The sequence below is a fragment of the Lethenteron reissneri genome, chromosome 56, assembly GCF_015708825.2.
Source record: "Lethenteron reissneri isolate LAM-NWPU_2019-01 chromosome 56, ASM1570882v1, whole genome shotgun sequence".
In the NCBI taxonomy this organism is placed as follows: Eukaryota; Metazoa; Chordata; class Hyperoartia; order Petromyzontiformes; family Petromyzontidae; genus Lethenteron; species Lethenteron reissneri.
In genome coordinates this window covers 9,542,335-9,562,212 of record NC_083834.1, presented here as the reverse complement: position 1 = coordinate 9,562,212, position 19,878 = coordinate 9,542,335, and the positions used below count along the sequence as shown (strand labels likewise).

The following is a 19,878-nucleotide window of genomic DNA, read 5'->3' as shown; positions in this document are numbered from 1 at the left end:
GTTGTTGTGCTATGATCGTTGTTGTGCTATGATCGTTGTTGTGCTATGATCGTCGCGACGAACATCCGGTGCGTGCGATGTTTGACTTCAGGAAGCCGAGGCACATGCGTGGAGTTGTCAGGTTCCCGTGAGCTTCTATGTTTACATTACAGCCATTTAGTCAATCCACTGATGGACGGACGGCCCCTCGCCTAGTTTGACTATACCTCCCCACGCTGGTCAATGCGAGTTGGCGAAGCAGGGGGCAGCTGGTCATGGCCCTGGAACGGAACTCGGGTTTGCTGGATTTGCAGTGCGCTGTGCTAATGGCTGCACTGGCGCATCCCGTCCAACCCCTTCTGTCAAGTTCAAGTTCATTTCAAGTGCATTTCAAGTTCATGTATTAGGTATAGCCCTGTGAGCCATTCGGCTCTTGAATCGGGTGCAACCGCAACAAACAAAAACAAAAACATGAACAAAAAACATCTTAAAGTGAATATGTGACTGAGTGCAAATAGAAAATCCAAGAAAAGACAGCAAAATATTGCAGAAAAAACACCGTACACCAACGCTGCCATCAAGTCGTTGCGATCTTATCCTCTCCATCGCTCCCTCGCGAATCCTGCGACATTCTAAGTCCACCACGTGCCTTCTTCCCCCGAGCCCGACCCCGTCTCTCCATCCCAGCGGTGGAGGACGTCACCTGTCTCTGTCCCTCTCTCTCTGGGACACGCGGTCACCGACTTTGGCTTGCCACTCCATCCCGTCCGAGTGGCGACGCGTTCGACCTAACCCAAAGCCATTTCCTTCTCTTTGACGGGCTACATTGTCTTCTTGGTTCTTTCGGTAAAGTCACGTAGAATGGAAATAATAAAATAATAAAAATAAAACATAATAAAATAATTCTCATGACGTTTCGGCCACAACGCAAGCAGCCGTCCTCAGGTGAAGAACAGGTCTGTCGGGGAGACGCTGTCTCGTTGTGGCCGAAATGTCGTGAGAATTATTTTATTATGTTTTATTTTTATTATTTTATAATTTCCATTCTACGTGACTTTACCGAAAGAACCAAGAAGATGAATCCCTGCAGTCACGAAAGCTTTAAATCGGGTTACATTGTCTTTTAATCTGTTTGTGGTCTCTCATCCACGCTGCCCCCCTTTCCTGCGAGTTTAATCTCTGTATTATTATTGAGAGCTGTGCACTTTTAAATCTAGATTGAAAACTCATTTCTCTAGAACTGCTTTTTGTGTGTTTAGTTTGTTGTTCTTCCTCCACACCCTCCGATTCGTACGGTTGGCTCCGTACGGTGGCGGAAGAAGCTCCACGTACATACAATCTAAAGCGCGCATCTCTCCGCACTTTGCCATTGTGATATTGTGCTCCATTGTCCTCGTTCCATGTCCACGTGGGCGATGCCTCTTGTCACGTGGCCCAGAGATTCCCTCGATGTCCCGATCCCTGGAGGTCTGGGCCAAATGTCAGGTGGGGACCCGTCCATTATTCAAGAGCGACGTTGTGTGTCGGACCGGCTCCCACCTCCCTCTAAGGACGGGCAGGCCAGTGAGTTGATGTGTGGGCGCCACCGTAACAGCGATCCACCGCTCAGGAGAGCGAACCTGAGAGGGCCGGAGGGACATTTGGTGGTCCGTGGCCCACTTCATCCATCCCCCCTTTTCTCGGGGCCTGGTTCTGGCGGCCCTGTGTTTTGTGCAAGTCTCGGGAGGGAAATTTGCTCCTTTTAGCCCCCACCTCTGTAAATAACAGCTAAAACTGAACTGTAAACTTTATTTGTATTTGACCAGGTAAGGCCCACTTGAGCTTCATAGCTCATTTTCAGATGCGACTTATCTATCACACATGCGAGCCCAATTAAGTGGCTTATCGCGTGGACATTTATAGCAGACACAAATACTCTTAAAAGCATCTCGCCCTGTACGTAGCAAGGTTGGCTACATACGGTGCGAACGAAGTTCAACATACATTCACAGATCAAACATTGCTCTTGCAGTGGATGTTCCGATTCGGTATTTTATTTCATAGTGTTAAAATTTTCCTGGCCTTGTACATCGCAGACTAGAGTCTCACCCTTTGCCCGCGCCAAGTGGCACGTGTCAACACTCTTGGGAGGGAGGGCATGGCTGGTTTGCTGGAATTTCCGCCACTGCCTCGGGGCTGCCCATGGAGACGATGAACGCAGCGCTCCCTGCTCGCTTTAAGCCGGGGAAGAGAGATCCGACCCGAGCGTTGCCAAACGACGGCAGGCCACGTGCGTCACGTCTCCATGACAAAATTCGGCTTCGACGTTCGAGCGACGCGGCTGCGGTCGACGTCGAAAATGAACACCTCACTCGGGGGGACCCTACCATCGAACCCCGCCGGTTTCAACCTTCCACGGCCGACCAATGGTCGACCATCAACGCCGAATCAGGACCGGGCACGCGGCCACCCGATGCGCAAATCGTCGTCGGCGTGCGAGTGCGGCCACGACTTCCAAAAACCATCGACCGCATCGTGAACACTCCGCCGCTGGCTGCCGTCTTCACTACTTTAAAGGAGGAATGGACGAGATCCACTCTGCGTCTGAACAGACGACCGAGTCGGATAAGAAATCCCAAGTGACGTCTTTACTCTGCTGCTATTAATCCACAGGAAAGCAGATGACGGGTGAGGTTACACAAAACCTCAGCCACGACGCGCACCGGCTTGGTGGGGAGGCACCTCGATCACCCATCGGTGGAGTGACCGATGGACGCGTGCACCATTAGGATCGTGCGACACGGCCAGGCCTGCTCCGTCTCCTGTGACCTCCGTGCGTCCCACGGAGCTCCGCGCGTCACACGGAGCTCCGCGCCAGTCATTGCATGCCTCGAGAGAAATCCAAACTCGCCACCTGCGTCTTCACCGTCACCCTAATGATATTCCCACGTGCTTGTCCTACACGTGGGAACCTACGCGAAATGTAGCTTATTCTCTCGGTCTTATGAATCACTGACAACGTAGCCTCGGAAGCAGCCTATGACACCTGTGTTTATGCTGGATATGGTGATCGCCCATCCAAGCACCATCCAGGCTCAAAGCCTGCTTAGCTTGTTCGTTGTTGTAACGTTCTGACCGGCCCCGACTGGATATCTTTGAAAAAGAGCTTAATAGCTCATCAGATTCCTCCAGTATAAATAAAGATTCTAATTCTGGGATCTGACGAGATTGGGCGTGTGTTCCGTGCGCTTTGGCGATAATAGCCTGCGTATTCAGCAGAGGGTAGAACAGCGAACCCCGCTGTTGTACTGCACTCTGCTTAACTCTGTGCTCCCCGTCTTTGCCAACCCGCACCGAACTAACGTTGGTGAAGTATGGTCAAATAACCCACATCACTCCCACGGCGTGGTGAGACGCTTATCCAACAGTGGAGCGACTAAACGAGCTGTGAATGCAACGTGCTTGGAACGTTTTCCAACGAAGGTAGACTGCACCGATGAACCACAATTTGCCTGTCCCATCGGTCCTGTCTGTCTGTCTGTGATTGGATGGGGACGTCACGACGGCTGTCGTAGAAGATGGTGAAAATATGAACCGAACTTTTATTCTTTGGTTCTTTCGGCAAAGTCACGTAGGTTTAAAGTAAAATAAATCACGACGTTTCGATCGCAACTGCTGGATTATGTGTTTTCCGCCTGAGGACGACCGCCTGTGTTGCGATCGAAACGCCATGATTTATTTTATTTTCTACCTACGTGACTTTACCGAAATAACCAAAGAGTATGGATTCCTGCAGTCACGAAAGCTTCGAATCAAGATTGAACTTTTATTTATGAAGCCGCGTTTTGCTGCGAGCGATTTGGACTGTAGAAAATCCGGGCAAATGTATCAAAGGGCTGGCCATAGCTCGGGTTTAAAAAAAACACAACAACCGCACAACAAAGAGGCCCTGCCATAATTACACACACACAGGCATGTGCATCTTAACTACACACACACATACATATTTTTTAGTTGCTGCACGAGTCAAAAATACTGGTCACCCCTCCTCCCACGACTTTTGTGTTTATCGTCAAGGAGACTGCCTCTTCGGCTCGAGAGAAAGAGAGCGCGCATGTGGTTCTCATCAGCGGCCGTGGCACCGTAGCCACGCGAGCACAGCAGCTTTTCCCTTCGTCAACGCGAGCACCACATGTTGCACAGCCAGGCAGCTTGCCCACCCGGCGCCCTGCGTCTGTCCCTGGATTCGCTTCCTTCGACCGCAGGCCGTGGTCCACAGCTCGCCCGCCCCGAGGCCCCTGTCAAAGCACTCTGGGTCGATGGAGGAGGTGGCGACGGCGGTGATGGCGATGATGATGATGCCACCCATGATCTCACTGTGACATGGACGCAGCAAATGCAGGGACGCGATTGTCTGTATGTCTCGCACCGTGTGTAGCCACCCGTTGCTAATGGGAGGTGCGGGGGAAGGACAACAAACGATGAACCCTCACACCCACTCCGATGACGTTCCGACGTTTCGCCGCCACCTGCCGGGAATGTTTTCTTCGCAGTGTGTTAAGTTAAGAAATGCTTAAGAAAAAAATAAGTTAACGTTTTAAACTTTTTTTTTTTACCAGGCAATGCCTACTGAGCTGCACAGCCATTTTTCAGAAGCAACCTGGCCACAAATGATAGCTCAACAAAGTGGATTATCATAGTCCGGACATTTATAGCAACCAAAGACTCTAAATCCTGAGTCTAATCGACGACACCCTGTGGGAAGTGACTCAAGTCCAGGCCTGTGGATTCCATGGCGTCCTTCCCTTGGTCTGTGGAACGTCTAAGTCAAACACTGCGCGCTGCACAGTATGCAATGTTGGAGCGAGGAGCACGCAATTTCCTCCACCCCCATTCATTTTCAAGTCAGCCAAATCTAGAATCAGCCAATGGGTGAACTCGGTGAATCGACACGCGTACACACACGGTACTGTACATGGCCAGTCGCCATGTTGGTCTTCCGTTACGTCACAGTTAGTTCCTCCGCGTCACGGTTAGTTCTGTTGCGTCATAGTTGGCCTGAGTCATTGACGAACCATAACGCGACGGTCAGCCATTGACGGAGTCATTGCCATGCTCGCTGCTCACCGTCCACGTTTTCAAGTGACCACGTGCTGTACTAAAGTGAAAGTACAAAGTCACTTTAACCCGAGCAGGGTCGTCGATGTAATGAGTCCTACTTTGTGGACACGCGACCCTGTCATAGGAATGTGGAATTTTCCACTGCTGGCTCTGCATTGGTTGTAAAGAGGCGATTAGCACCAGTGCCTCAACGTTTAATTGAGCAGTGGGGACTCACTCGGGGACTCGACTTCCATCTCACGAATAAAAATCAGCACTGGCCGATTCCCGAGCCACGCAGAGTGTACGGGGCACTGCTGCGAAACCGCACGGCTGTCGATGCAACAACCTCTCCGCCTCTCCTCCGTCGCTGCCAAGCGGAATTTGCCCAAAGAAAATAGCGCACCCCCACCGCATGTGCACACCAGAGCCTTTTGAAAAACAAAAAGTGAAGGGGAAACGCATCAGAAAGCCAACACCGTGTTTTTGGTTTTTCTTTAAAGAGGCCGTGGCTTCAAAAAGAATCCTTCCCATAAATTCTAGATTTGAAGCTTTCGTGACTGCAAGGATTCATACACTTAGTACTTTCGGTAAAGTCACGTAGGTAAAAAATGAAATTAAAATTAATTAATATAAAATAAAAATCACGACCTTCCCATAGAGGCATTTTAAACATCTTGGGGGCCCGCCGAGAGCCGATGGAAATGGTGGCGAGGATTTGCAGTTGTCTTTGGCTGGCGGTTGGAAGGGGGTCATGGTGTTCCGGTGAAGCGAGGCCCCTTTAGATTCGGAGCCGTGAATTTCACTCCACGGCCCATTGGGGTCGGCGGGCACGGCGGGCGAGACACTCCGAGCATTTGCTCGGCGCTTCACCATCAGCAGCAGCTGCAGGAGCAATGGTCATTATCTATATTCTTTGGGTCTTTAGGTAAAGTCACGTAGATAGAAAAAATAATAACAATAAAATAATACAAATAAAGTGAATGGATAAAAAAATATCACGACGTTTCGATCGCAACACAAGCAATCGTCATCAGGAGAAAATAGAGGGGGAAAGCTGCTGATGCAGGCTGTTTTAAAGGTTTGAAATGGGTGTAGCCCAAGGGTCATAAACGAAATGGGCGGGGTTAGTGATGGTAAAGTGAGAAATTCGCATGTAAATGTGAGAACTCTCCGATCTTACATTCATTCACTTTATTTTCATTTTTATCATTTTATTGTTATTATTTTTTTCGTTCTACGTGACTTTACCGAAAGACCCAAAGAATATGAATTCCTGCAGTCACGAAAGCTCTATTTTCTCCTGATGACGATTGCTTGTGTTGCGATCGAAACTTCGCACAGCTGGATGAAGGCCACCTCAAGATGCCGACACGTTGCAAACAATGGACCAGTGCGCCTTTTGGCGTCATCTGGTCCAACACCATGTGAGACTAGGCTCTAAGAAAAGCTGTCTCGAGTGTGGACCAATCAATTTCAAGGACAGTGCATACATTATCAGAGTTGTGTTTTTTTGTTTGCATTCCGACCGCAGGTATTGTGGTCAATGCAAACATGACTCTTTGTAAAAAAGGTGTCAGTTGTGTTGCCGGATAAAAGGGTAAAAAAACAATTAACAATGGACATGTTGCATTTTACACAGCTCTGTTCGAGGCAAACTCGAGAGATTTGGGCGTCAGTTTTTATGTCCAAACGAAAGTGAACAATTAGCGCCGATGCTTCAACTGTGAACAATCAACTGCTTGATAAAGGCCTCTCCAAGCCATCGCCACCTCTCACTAACCCGCATCGTAACCATCTACCCAGCGCCTGCACTGGCTTCGTCGCTCCATCTCCGCAGTGGATGTCCCTCGGGGGCGTGCGCTTCCCCTCCTTTGGCTGCCACTCCCTCGCAAGTCTCGACCGCCGGCCGTTGTCCCTTCTCGGCACGACGTGTTCCGCCCAGGCACACTCGCTTGGCTTCAGACGTCGATAGGACATCTGCGTTCTGCAATCCACGTGGCTCCTTCCGTCTTTGAGGTTTCAATCCCAAGCCAGCAACACTCTACAGTTTATTCTTCGTCTTCATTGTCCGTGGTTTTTACGCTCAAAATGACGAAGCAACCTCAGAGGCATCACGAATAACGACGACGACGATGGTGACCCCAGGGGCGAGCGTTTCTCCCTTTGTAGGGAAATGTCTACCGACGGGAGAGCTTTGAAATGGTTTTTTTTGGTTGCAGGTGGAATGAGAAATATGTTCAAGGAAAAGCTGTGGCTCAGATGGCAGCGAGGGCTACGGTTAGGGACAGGGTTAGTGTGAGGATGAGTGTTAAGGATATTTATTGTGGCTTTTATGCAGTGTTTGGATTGCAGGTATAGAATTAGCAGTAAGGGCAATGTTACGGGCAAGGTTGTTGCTATTAGTGCAATTAGGGCGATGAATACGGATTAGAGTTATCAAGATTATAATTATTTTTGGTACAATGGCCAGCACCAAATTGTAAGCCAACAAAATAGGATATTTCTGTAACTTATGATTCTGAATTTTCTTTCATCTGAATAAAAAATATATATATACACATGTATAACAAATTTGCAACAAGACACGAGAAAATAAAAATAGATTTATTCATTTTATCTGCAACACAACAATAAAATCATTTTCTCTTTGCACACACTTGTACATTACTTTCTTTTACTTAGAATTTTCCTTAAGGCCAGAGTGCTTAAATCACAATCATGAGGTCATGAGTTCAAATACCAGAGGTTGACCATCATCGTCATCATCAGCGTCGTCGCCGTCTTTCCCATGAGATCAACAATACGAGCAGCACTACTTTGTCGGAAGTCAACAGCGGTCATCCCATGGAGTCACGGGCCCCTACCATGGTAATGTGGAATTTCCATCACTGTCTCAGTTGGCAGCAATGGAGATGAGTTTGCGTGACCGAGAAAGACGATGCGTCCGGCGTCACACTCGGCTCATCATCGTCATCATAATCCATCATTTGAGCCGCGCCTCCGGTGCGATACACGTCGAATCTCACTGCGGCAGTCTCGCCAAGCGGGACACCCTGGTGGCAGCCGTCTCTGCGCGGCGAAGGGCGAACGCCCAGCGGCGGCTCGCGAGTCGGCGTTAAGCCCGTAGGCGGCGGCGGGGCGATGTTGCCACGCGACTCGTTGGATGTCACCGCTAGCAGTCGGTCCTGGAGCACGTGGAGTAAATGGCGAAGATGGCGACGCTGTCCGCGATGAGCAGCGCGTACAGCACCCGGTGGTTGTGCAGCACCCAGTGGCGCCCGGCGCATCGCAGCTGCGCCACGAGCAGCGCCGCGAAGCCGCACGCGTTGACGAGCAGGAATATCCGCGCGTACGGCACGGGCGCCACCGCGGCCGCTCCGCGCTCCGACCGCCCCGCCGCCTCCGGCTCGTTCCGGAACCCTCCCCCGGCGGCGGTGTCGGCCGGCCTGGGCCGCAGCTCGGGCAGGCGGTCGCCCCGACCCCGAGCGCCGCCTTTCCCGGGCGTCGATGGAGCCGCGTCGCCCTCCTCGCCCTCCTCGCCCTCCTCGCCCGGGTTCAACTCCCAGCGCGGGAGGCCCCGGTCGTGCATCTCGGCCGTGTCGATGAAGTCCGAGTCGCCGAAGTCGGCGCGCGGGTTGTTCCCCCGCGCGGGTTCGCGTGCCGCGTCATCGCCGTGCTCACCGCCGTGGTCGCCGTCGTCGCGGGTTCTGCTCGCGCGCAGGGCGCTTCGGGGTCCTCTCCCGGTTGCCGCCGCTCCCGCGTTTCTCCGCAGTCCTCCGGGAGCCGCCCCGAGGCCGGCTGCCCCCGGGCGGCGCAGGCTTCCGGGGGTTCCTGCGCCCGTCGAGCTCCCTGAAGGTGTCCCTCAGCCTCTCCAAGGTCCTGTCGACGGCGGCCTCGTAATCCTCGTCGGCGGCCTCGTCCTCCGCGGGGCGCTCCTCCGGGAGCTCCGCTCCTCCGTCGAAGAACACCGTGTTCCTGTCTGTGGACACCATCGCCACGGCACCGCCGCGGCCGACGCCACCGCCGGCGCCACCGTCGGCGGGCGCCGTGGCCTCGTCGGTGCGCAGGTAGACGGTGTAGAGCACCGAGTTGGCGATGACGTACACCGTGACGGAGTCGTTGCGCGGGATGAGCTTGAGGCTGCGCAGCGACAGCGACGGCCCCAGGAACACGAAGGCGGCGCGCGTCACGGCCCCGCGCAGCGGCGTCACCACGCTCGCCAGGTAGCTCCCCGCAAACGAGTGGTTCGACCGGAAGGGGCTGTCGGTCAGCTTTCCGCGCGCGCTCACTCCGGTGTCGTCCACCCAGAACATCCGGCACGCTTCCGTGCCGACGCCGCCGCCGCGCCGCCGTCGCCGCCGCCCGCCGCCGCCGCCGCTCCGTTCAGCGCCCCCACCGCCACGGGGCGGAATCCGGCGTCCACGTTGTTGAAGAACGCGCGCATGCGGGAGGCGCGCGCCCCCGGGCGCCGCCGCACGTGATCGACGACGAGCAGCAGGTCGGGCCGCAGCAGCAGCGCGCTCCGCTGCACGCTGGCGAGCCCCAGCGCCGCGTCGTAAGCCCCCGCGGCCTCCCCCCGCGCGAACACCACGCCGCCGCGCTCCTGGGCGCGCTCCAGGCGGCCGTGAGCGTCGCCCGCGGCGCCGCGCTTGTAGCGCATCCACTTGGAGTCGCAGCTCTCCGTCACCTGGCCCTGCCACGGCGGGAAGCACACGTCCGGAGCGGCGGGCGGGGAGAACATGAGGCCGTTGTTGAGGAAGGTGTACTTGGGCCCGTAGAGGGCCTCCGTCACGCAGGCCGCCGGCGGCGCGTCGCCGCCCCCCCCGCCGGCAGCCGCCGCGGCTCGGCACGAACACGAACGAGTTCTGGTCGGGGTGCTCGTGGCCCGGGTTGAAGTTGCGCCAGCCGCGCACCCAGGCTGCGTAGCGCTTGCCGTGGACGATGTCGTAGATGGCGCGCCCGCCGATCTTGCCCGACTTGAACGAGAAGAAGGAGGCGTTGGCGCCGGCGGGCTGCGCCGCGCCGTAGGTCGCCACCCCCCAGTCGCGGAAGACGTGGAGCCGCGGCGAGCCGAAGTCCGGGGGTGGCCGCGGGGTCAGCGACGCGTCGAACCTGCGCGGCTCACGGGGGAACAACACGGGGGGGCCCGCACTCGATCCGCTGGACGTCGAGACAGAGGTCGGAGGGTTCGGAAGCGGCGGTGGGCAGGCGTAAGCGCGGCCGCGGAGGGAGAGGCTGCGTAGGGAGGGGCCTGGGGGGGTGGGGGGGTGCTGTGGGGTTGGTGTCTCACCAGATGAACTCTGTGTGCAGCGTGGTCCAGCGCTGGCTGCGGGAGGGCGCCCCGGGTCCCGACGCCGGCCGGTGCTTGCGGATCATGTCGGCCAGCCAGTTGCCGCTGCCATTGCGCATCACGAAGGCGTCGAGGAAGGCCAGCTGGCTCTCGGGGCCGTAGAACCAGTTGTAGTTCGAGTCGGCGATCCCAACCGTGCGCTGGAAGCCTGCGGCAGTCACACGCTCCTTCGGTTAGCACGGTTTTCCTGCTCCATACAGATCGATTCAAGAATGCTATCCTGGCCACCCTGCAGCCCAAGCCCACGTATGATGTGGGACTCCCAGGCATTCTCCCATCCACGTAATAACCAGACTTAACCCCGACTTAGCGTCTCGAGATCCGACCGAATTGGGCGCATTTAGGGTGAGATTTGGCCATTGCGGTGTTGGCGTAGTGACTCCGTCGAGCCTGCAGGCAAGCTGCCAAGCGTCGCCGATTCCATCCAGATGAGCCCAGCACCGCCCAATTACATCTCTCGTACCGACGCGTTCGGTCCCACCGTCGTGAGCAGACTTCGCCTGCGCGCGCGAGCGGCATTGGCACGGGGCACGGTGCGAGCAATGAAATGGGGCCCAGCCGTCTCCAATTAGCACGTCGTCCGCCAATGTTGACCCAAGCCGGCGCCACTGCCAGGGCCCTGCAGGCCAGCCGCCAGCGCTCGGTGCCGGCTCGCCGCGCTCTGCCCAGGGCGGGGCTGCCTCGGGCCCCTCGGGGCCAGGGGCCACCCCGGTGCAGTTGCACCGCCTGCACGCTCGACAACTCCACCACCGACGTTGGTTCGCGTCGGTCCACAGGCCTCCACGGCGAACGGTGGGATGCTAAACGGGGTGAGCTTGGATGCGGGGCCGCTTTTGTCCATCGTGAAATTCTGGCTCTCAAGTTGACCACGCATCACATCGCCCATCCACCTAACCCACTCGCCTGACCACTAACCGGACCACTCACTCACTCAGTCATCACCCACTCACTTGCTCATTCATGCTAACACCCTCCCCTCCCTCCCCGCCCCTCTTCCCCCTCTTCACCCACCCCTGCCCACCCCCCCGGCCACCTCTCGCCCCATCCACCTGGACAGTGCCTACGTGTAGCTAAGGTCGCTTCTGAAGAAAGAGCTATAGAGCTCAGTGGGCATTACCTGGTTAAAATACGAAAGTTTAGTTTTAGGAGGGGAGCTGGGGGGTGGTGAGGGGGGGGTGTTGGTGCTCAGACCCCCATCCCCCACCCGGCGTACCGGGCAGGATGGTGCGGTAGAGGAAGGCGAAGTGCTGCCGCAGCCAGGGATGTCCCGTGTGGTCGACGTCGAGGTGGCGCAGCAGCAGGTGCACGTACTGCAGCAGCGAGCGCGTCGAGTAGGAGGCGTACGCGACGCCCTCGTGCAGGGAGCCGTCGCGCACCTCGCGCAGGAGCAGCAGGGCCCGCTCCATCACCAGCACCGCCTGGCTCAGCCACAGGTAGGCGTCGTTCAGGTGCCCTGCGCCGGTGAGAGGGGCGGGGCAGAGAGTGATTGGGTGCGGGGGGGGCGTGAGGTATGAGATGATTGAGCGAGGAAGTGAGCGATGAGGTCAGTGAGAGGTCACATGAGTAAGCGGGTGATAAGGTGGATGAGTGAGTGATTGGATGGGCGAGTGATTGGATGAGCGAGTGGGTGATAAGGTGGATCAGTGAGAGACGAAGTGAGTGGGCAATTGGAGAAGTGAATGAGCAAAGGAGCGAGTGATGAGGTTTTTATTTCGAGGCCACAAGGTTGCTGCCGACGGACGCGTTGAGCCGCTGTGAATGTGCGCACGTTGTGAATGTTACCCCACATTGCATCGTGGGTATTTTGCTTGGGGCGCCTCAGCTTCCCTCCCACACGCGCGGGCGCTCATTAAAAAGGAATTGGTCATAAAAACAGTCGAAATGGCGGGAACCCTCGTGGAGAAACAAAGTAAGTGTGAAGAGCCCAGCTTGAGGCTCTCCATATTGTTATTATTCAGAATCCCTCTGCGGCGTAGGCGGAAACAAACTGAAGTTTAGTGGAGAATGTGGCAGGAAACTGTCATGCAGGTTTTCCCCGCTCGCTAATTGTAAACAAACAAACAAAACATAACGCTGCCGAATAATTGCAGTTTATTTCAATGAATGTAATAATTTCACGCGACTTGTCGCCTAACTTTGATGTGATGTTGGTTTTCACGTCATCGCGGTTGCAACCTGGTCCTGGTTTTCCGCAAGGCTGTCCTATTGTTTTAGGTGCATGTCCCACGGTCAATATGTCATTAAACACTAAAAGTCCAAATCAAAGTTATTTTTTTGGGGTGGCTCTCTTTGGAAAGCTGCGAGGCTTCCCAGGACATTGAAAAGCTCAATTATTTGTCGGTAGTAATAATGATGAAGCTAGTTGTAATAACTGGCGAAACATCGTACTCAGATTGTAAATGGTGTAGATTTACTCTCCAACACATCGGTGTGCTGTACTAGTGACGAATTGTCACGTTCTGTTTACGTGACAAACCTTACTAATTGGCTGTGTCGGGTGGTGGCGGGTTTAACGACACATTTATATTTACGCGATCTAACCCAACAAACCTCTATTATGGATGATATTGGTCGCGAAAGCCTCCTACGTGTTAAACTGCGTAATAATGTTTGCACATTGTGCATCTCACAATCGCTGACGGAACACGCACACAGCTGGAATGCAGCAGCCAGGCGGTAAGCCGGAACTCGCAACTGCCCAAGCTCTGCAGTCCTCTATATATCGAGACGTTTTCAGCCAATTGACGAGGGAGGAAACCGGAGCACCCGGAGAAAACCCACGAGTCGAGCGGGCAACAACTCTACCCCACACAGACGGGACAGAAGGAGATGAGTCCACACTTTGCTGCTGTCCCGCATTCTCCTGGCGAGGCAGGGTAACGGCTCCTCCTCCACCCCCACGGGAAGGGAGTTTCGCAAACAACATGTGTGTGTGTGTGCGGCGATCCACCAATCCTCACCGCTGCATCCACACACGGTGCTGAATCACAGGCAGCTGACACGCGCAGCAGCGTAGCCGCCGCCGCCTGCCACGACAGACCGCCCCAGCCCTGCTGCATTGTGGGTTACTCTCTCTCCGTCTTTTTCACGATGCGTCCGAGACTTTTGGCAGCTCAGAGGTGGAAACCCTGCATCTTTAACGCCGCCTCCCCCCCACCCACCAAAAAAAAAATTCTGTTTACGGCCCCCCAATCCGCTGGCTCTCATCCAGAAGCATGTAGACCACGGATCACGGCGTTGGGGTCACGGCGTTGGGGCCGCTTATTTCAATGACCGGGAAATATTACTCCGTCCATCTGCGTGCAATCTGATTGGCTAAAGACGTTTCACTCTTTTCACAAAAAACAGTGAAAAGAGTGGTTCGGGCACCTGGTAAGGATGCCTCCCAGTAGACTCGCCCCTGGACCTCTACCGGGCAGCAGCAGCAGCAGCAACGTCCCCCTGGGCGAAGACCCCGGGGCCAGCCCAGGACACGCTGCTGCTGCTGGCGGCGCTGGGACCGTGTCGCTCAGCTGGCCTGGGGACGCCTGGGAATTCCCCAGGAAGAGCGAGACTATGTGTATAGTAGTGTAGTGTGTATAGTGTAGTAGCGTATAGTAGTGTAGTAGTGTAGTGTATCGTGTAGTAGTGTATAGTAGTGTAGTGTATATTGTATAGTAGTGTATAGTGTATAGTAGTGTAGTGTATAGTGTATAGTAGTGTATAGTAGTGTAGTCTATAGTGTACAGTAGTGTAGTGTATAGTAGTGTAGTAGTGTATAGTAGTGTAGTGTATCGTGTAGTAGTGTATAGTAGTGTAGTAGTGTATGGTAATGTAGTGCTAGAGTCTGTCGCCAGGGAAAGGGAGGTCTGTCGCCACTACTCAAAACGCTGCCGCCGCGACCCTCACCGGGACAAGCAGATTGAGAAACTAACGAACGAACACAAAAAAAAACTACGGAGCCCCTAAACTAGTAGTTACAAAACCGTACAGCTGACCGACATCATTGACGACGACGACGACGTTGGAGCGTTACCCTGTGCCATGACGACGAGTCCGGCGGTGAGCAGCGCCACGCAGTTGGTGGGCTGGTGGTTGTGCAGGTACTGCTGGCCCCAGCCGCGGTCGAACGAGCGCTCGTACATGTAGCCGGCGGCCGCCACGATCGCGTCCAGGTAGAGGGAGCGGCGCGCGGGCCCCAGGCGCCCGTGCAGGAGGTCGAAGGCGGTGGCGAAGCCGACGAGGGAGTGGGCCATTGGCACCTCGTCGGACGGGTCGCCTCGCACCAACCTGGGAGGGCACGCGGTTCGTTCAAACACGATTGGTCGGCTGAGAAGTTACAGAGGATCATACATAGACAGCTCTTTTTTTTGTAGTCGGTAAATTAGGTCCCTTTAAAAATGTGCCCTCGCCTCCATCCAACAACAACAAGCGCTGTGATTTGTCTCTTCACACGGTGGCACCTCTAGGGGGCTTTTATATATCGCGCCTCCTGTTGCTGAATCGCATCGTGACGCTCACGGACTCGAACACTTAACGCTGTAGGGGCGCTCCGTCTTCGCAACCAAACTTTGTTCTCCTTTAACCTTCCATAATAGAGGTTTTTCGGTGAGACCGCGTCAATATAAATGTGCCGTTAAACCCGCCACCACCCAACACAGCAAATCGGTAAGGTTTGCTGTGTTTTACAGCAACACCCGTGTGCTGGAGAGTAAACCCACAACATGTACAATTCGAGTACGACGTTTCGCCAGCAATTACAACCAGCATCCGCAGGCGAGAGTTGTGGAGAAATCCCTCCTGCTTCGGCCTTAAATAGAGCGGGTAAATGTGATGCGGCCGCTTGCGAGCTAATCGAGCGATAAAGTTTAACAACAAAGTTGTCAATGCCCCCCCCCCCAACTCGTAGCTTTGAGGGGGGGGGGGGGGGTCAAGACACCGGCGGTGTCCCGCAGAGGGCACGGTGGGCCCGCGTGCATGCGTCGAGATGGAGCAACAGACGAAGAAACCCCCAGCCCCCCCCCAACCCCAGCCCCCCCACAACCCCAGCCCCCCCAACCCCAGCCCCCCCCCAACCCCAGCCCCCCAGCCTTTGACAGGCGGCCGTGGCAAGCCGCTGCGAGCGAGTAGCACCGATGGAGATTCGTCCACGCCCGGCCCCAACTTTGCCTCTGCGGTGCCGACGTTTGCGCGGCCGCACGAGTTTCTCGTTTCTGGCTGAGTCGACCCAAGAGAGGGCCCACCAGGACCGCTTCGGGTGTTCGCCGATTGTTGTTGTTGTTTGTCGTGGGCGGGAATGGAACTCGGTTCGCCGACACGCGCACAGAGGCAACGTGCAGGGCACTCGCAAACATCGACAAGCTGAGCCGCGTCAACAAAGACAAAGATCCCCCGTGTAGCCTCAACAGACTGCTGGGGCAAGTGCTGTTAGCGAGTAGCACCGCCTGTGAAGGCCGGCACGGCACACGAGGGGGGTTGGGTGGCCAGCACCACGCACGGCTGCCTTTGTCTCCCTCGTGGCGATGTTTCATACATCGCACCAGGTACTCATTTGAGGCTGAGTAGACCTAGGGGAGGCCCGGGACCGGTTCAGATACTCGTCACTGGTGTTGGCTGTGAGCAGGAATCTAAGCCGGGTCGCTGGGTTTGTAACGCAGCGTAGCTATAACCGTTACGCGACACAGTACACACACACAGTACACACACACAGTACACACGCACACAGTACACACGCACACAGTACACACGCACAGTACACACACAGTACACACACACAGTACACACACTACACACACACAGTACACACACACACAGTACACACACAGTACACACACACACAGTACACACACACAGTACACACACTACACACACACACACAGTACACACACACAGTACACACAGTATACGCACACTACACACACAGTACACACACACAGTACACACAGTACACACACAGTACACACACACAGTACACACTACACACACTACACACACACAGTACACTACTACACACAGTACACACACTACACACAGTACACACTACACACAGTACACTACTACACACAGTACACACACAGTATACACACAGTACACTACTACATACACAGTACACACACACAGTACACTACTACACACAGTACACACACAACACACAGTACACTAATACACACAGTACACTACTACACACAGTACACACACAGTATACACACAGTACACTACTACACACAGTACACACACACAGTACACACTACACACAGTACACACAGTACCCACACACAGACACACCGTAAACACGCAGTACACACTACACACAGTACATACTACACACAGTACACACACACAGTACACACACACAGCACACACAGCACAGCACACACAGTACACACACAGTACACACAGTACACACACAGCACACACACAGTACACACACATAGCACACACAGCACAGCACACACAATCAGTACACACACAGTACACACAGTACACACACACAGCACACACACAGTACACACACACAGCACACACAGCACAGCACACACACACAGTACACACACAGTACACACACACAGCACACACACAGTACACACACAGCACACACACACACACAGTACACACACACAGCACACACATAACACACACACACAGCACACACACACAGTACACACACAGCACACACACAGTACACACACAGCACACACACCACACACACACACAGTACACACACAGCACACACATGCACACACACACAGCACACACACACAGTACACACACAGTACACACACACAGTACACACAGCACACACACACAGCACACACACACAGCACACACACACAGCACACACACACAGCACACACACAGCACACACAGTACACACACACACAGCACACACAGCACACACACATAGCACACACACACAGCACACACATAGCACACACACTACACACAGCACACACACAGTACACACGCACACACACAGCACACACACACAGCACACACACACAGCACACACCACAGCACACACACAGCACACACACACAGCACAGACACACAGCACAGACACACAGCACAGACACACAGCACAGACACACAGCACAGACACACAGCACAGACACACAGCACAGACACACAGCACAGACACACAGCACACACACACAGCACACACACACAGCACACACACACACAGCACACACACACAGCACACACACACAGCACACACACACAGCACACACACACAGCACACACACAGCACACACACACAGCACACACACACAGCACACACACACAGCACACACACACAGCACACACACACAGCACACACACACAGCACACACACACAGCACAGCACACACACACAGCACACACACACAGCACACACACACAGCACACACACACAGCACACACACGCACCAGCTGGGCTGCACCGCCATCGCGTCCATGTACTGCAGTGCGAGCTGCAGAGCGCGCGTGTGGTTGGGGTAGAGGAAGCAGTAGAAGGAGAGTGCTCCCAGGTTGTTGCCGAACGCCTCGTTCCACTGCGCCGCGAACAGCGACGGCTCCCGGGGCGGCACGAAGTCGCCGGGGGCCGCCAGCATCTCGCGGGCGGCCGCCCGCAGCCGCGCGGCGTGGGGGGCGTGCGAGGACGAGGCGCGCATCCTCATCGCCCGGACCTCCTCGGTGCCGAAGAACAACATCGGGTGGGTGCCGCTGGTGGTGACGGTGTCCGTCCGTGGTGGTGGTGGAGTGGACGAGGGTGATGGGTTGGCTGAGACGCCAGCGAGAGCAGCAGCCGCTGAGGATGAGATGATGATGAGCAGGAGGAGGCAATGATGATGATGGTGGTGGTGGCTCAGGGTGGTGGTGGTGGAGCGAGCGGTCGAGCCTCGCGGTGGAGACATGAACGCAGACGCAGCAGCACCCAGGAGCATGGCTTACTTTGGGAAAAAACACACAGAAAAAGGAAATATATTATAATTATTATTATTCTCGCCCCTGCGCTGCCAAGACTTTCCCCTACGTCATCCGCGGGATGCGTGGTTTACACGCGTGCCTGAGAGTAAAGGGGGGGGGAAATGAAAATAATGGGAAAAAAATGTGTAGGCGCAAATATTTCACGCGGGGTTTGTTGTTGATTTGTTGTTGAGTGGAAACAATAAATAATGGCGCGTTAACGAACGATCCCAGCACCGCCTTCACGTCCACCGCCTTCTCCAGGCGACTCACGCCGCACGCTGCTGAGGTAGCAAAGCAGCCACGCATCCACAACACCCACCCCCCTCCTCCATCACTCTCCCCCCCCCTTCTTCCCCCCCCCTTCCCCACCGCCCCCTCCCCCCCCTTTCCCTCCCCTTCTTCCCCCCCCCCTTCCCCACCGCCCCCCCTCCTTCCCCCCCCCTTCACCCCCCTTCCCCCCCCCTTCTTCCCCCCCATTCCCCACTGCCCCCCCCCTCCTTCTCCATCGCCCCCCCTCCTTCCCCCCCTTCCCCCCCCCCTTCTTCCCCCCCCGCCCCCCCCCTTTCCCCAACGCCCCCCCCTTCCCCACCGCCCCCCCTCCTTCCCCCCCCCTTTCCCCCCCCCTTCTTCCCCCCCCCCTTCCCCACTGCCCCCCCTTCTCCATCGCCCCCCCTCCTTCCCCCCCTTCCCCCCCCCTTCTCCATCGCCCCCCCTCCTTCCCCCCCCTTCCCCCCCCTTCTTCCCCCCCCGCCCCCACCGCCCCCCCCCTTTCCCCAACGCCCCCCCCTTCCACACCCCCCCTTCCCCACCGCCCGCCCCTCCTTCCCCACCGCCCCCCTTCCACACCCCCCTTCCCCACCGCCCCCCCCTCCTTCCCCACCGCCCCCCTTCCACACCCCCCTTCCCCACCGCCCCCCCCCCTTTCCCCACCGCCCCCCTTCCACACCCCCCTTCCCCACCGCCCCCCCCTCCTTCCCCACCGCCCCCCTTCCACACCCCCCTTCCCCACCGCCCCCCCCTTTCCCCACCGCCCCCCTTCCACACCCCCCTTCCCCACCGCCCCCCCCCTTTCCCCACCGCCCCCCTTCCACACCCCCCTTCCCCACCGCCCCCCCCCTCCTTCCCCACCGCCCCCCTTCCACACCCCCCTTCCCCACCGCCCCCCCCCTTTCCCCACCGCCCCCCCTTCCACACCCCCCTTCCCCACCGCCCCCCCCTCCTTCCCCACCGCCCCCCTTCCACACCCCCCTTCCCCACCGCCCCCCCCCTTTCCCCACCGCCCCCCTTCCACACCCCCCTTCCCCACCGCCCCCCCCTCCTTCCCCACCGCCCCCCTTCTCGTGGCTGTAATTATTGAATTGCGTGAGACGTTGGATGACCGTCTATGCTCGGACTCAATGCTCACGTGATATTCCCGCCGGAGCAAGATGGGTTATTAGAGTTGTACAGTACTTTACTTGTGCACCGCTGCCAACGCAGCAGAAGCAGCAGCATCGTGATTTACATACTACCAAGTGGAGCTCGGCTTTGACACGATA

General features: G+C 56.0%; 1 protein-coding gene across 1 annotated transcript; it reads right to left on the bottom strand.

Moving 5' to 3' along the window:
* Window positions 1–7,719: 7,719 nt before the first annotated feature.
* Window positions 7,720–18,606, bottom strand: DSE (dermatan sulfate epimerase). Its single transcript, XM_061574810.1, is given in 8 exon segments — window positions 7,720–8,779; window positions 8,781–9,410; window positions 9,413–9,892; window positions 9,894–10,173; window positions 10,352–10,559; window positions 11,625–11,864; window positions 14,427–14,680; window positions 17,798–18,606. Coding segments are annotated over 8 exon segments (3,156 nt in total). The 5' UTR covers window positions 18,316–18,606; the 3' UTR covers window positions 7,720–8,233.
* Window positions 18,607–19,878: the final 1,272 nt, after the last annotated feature.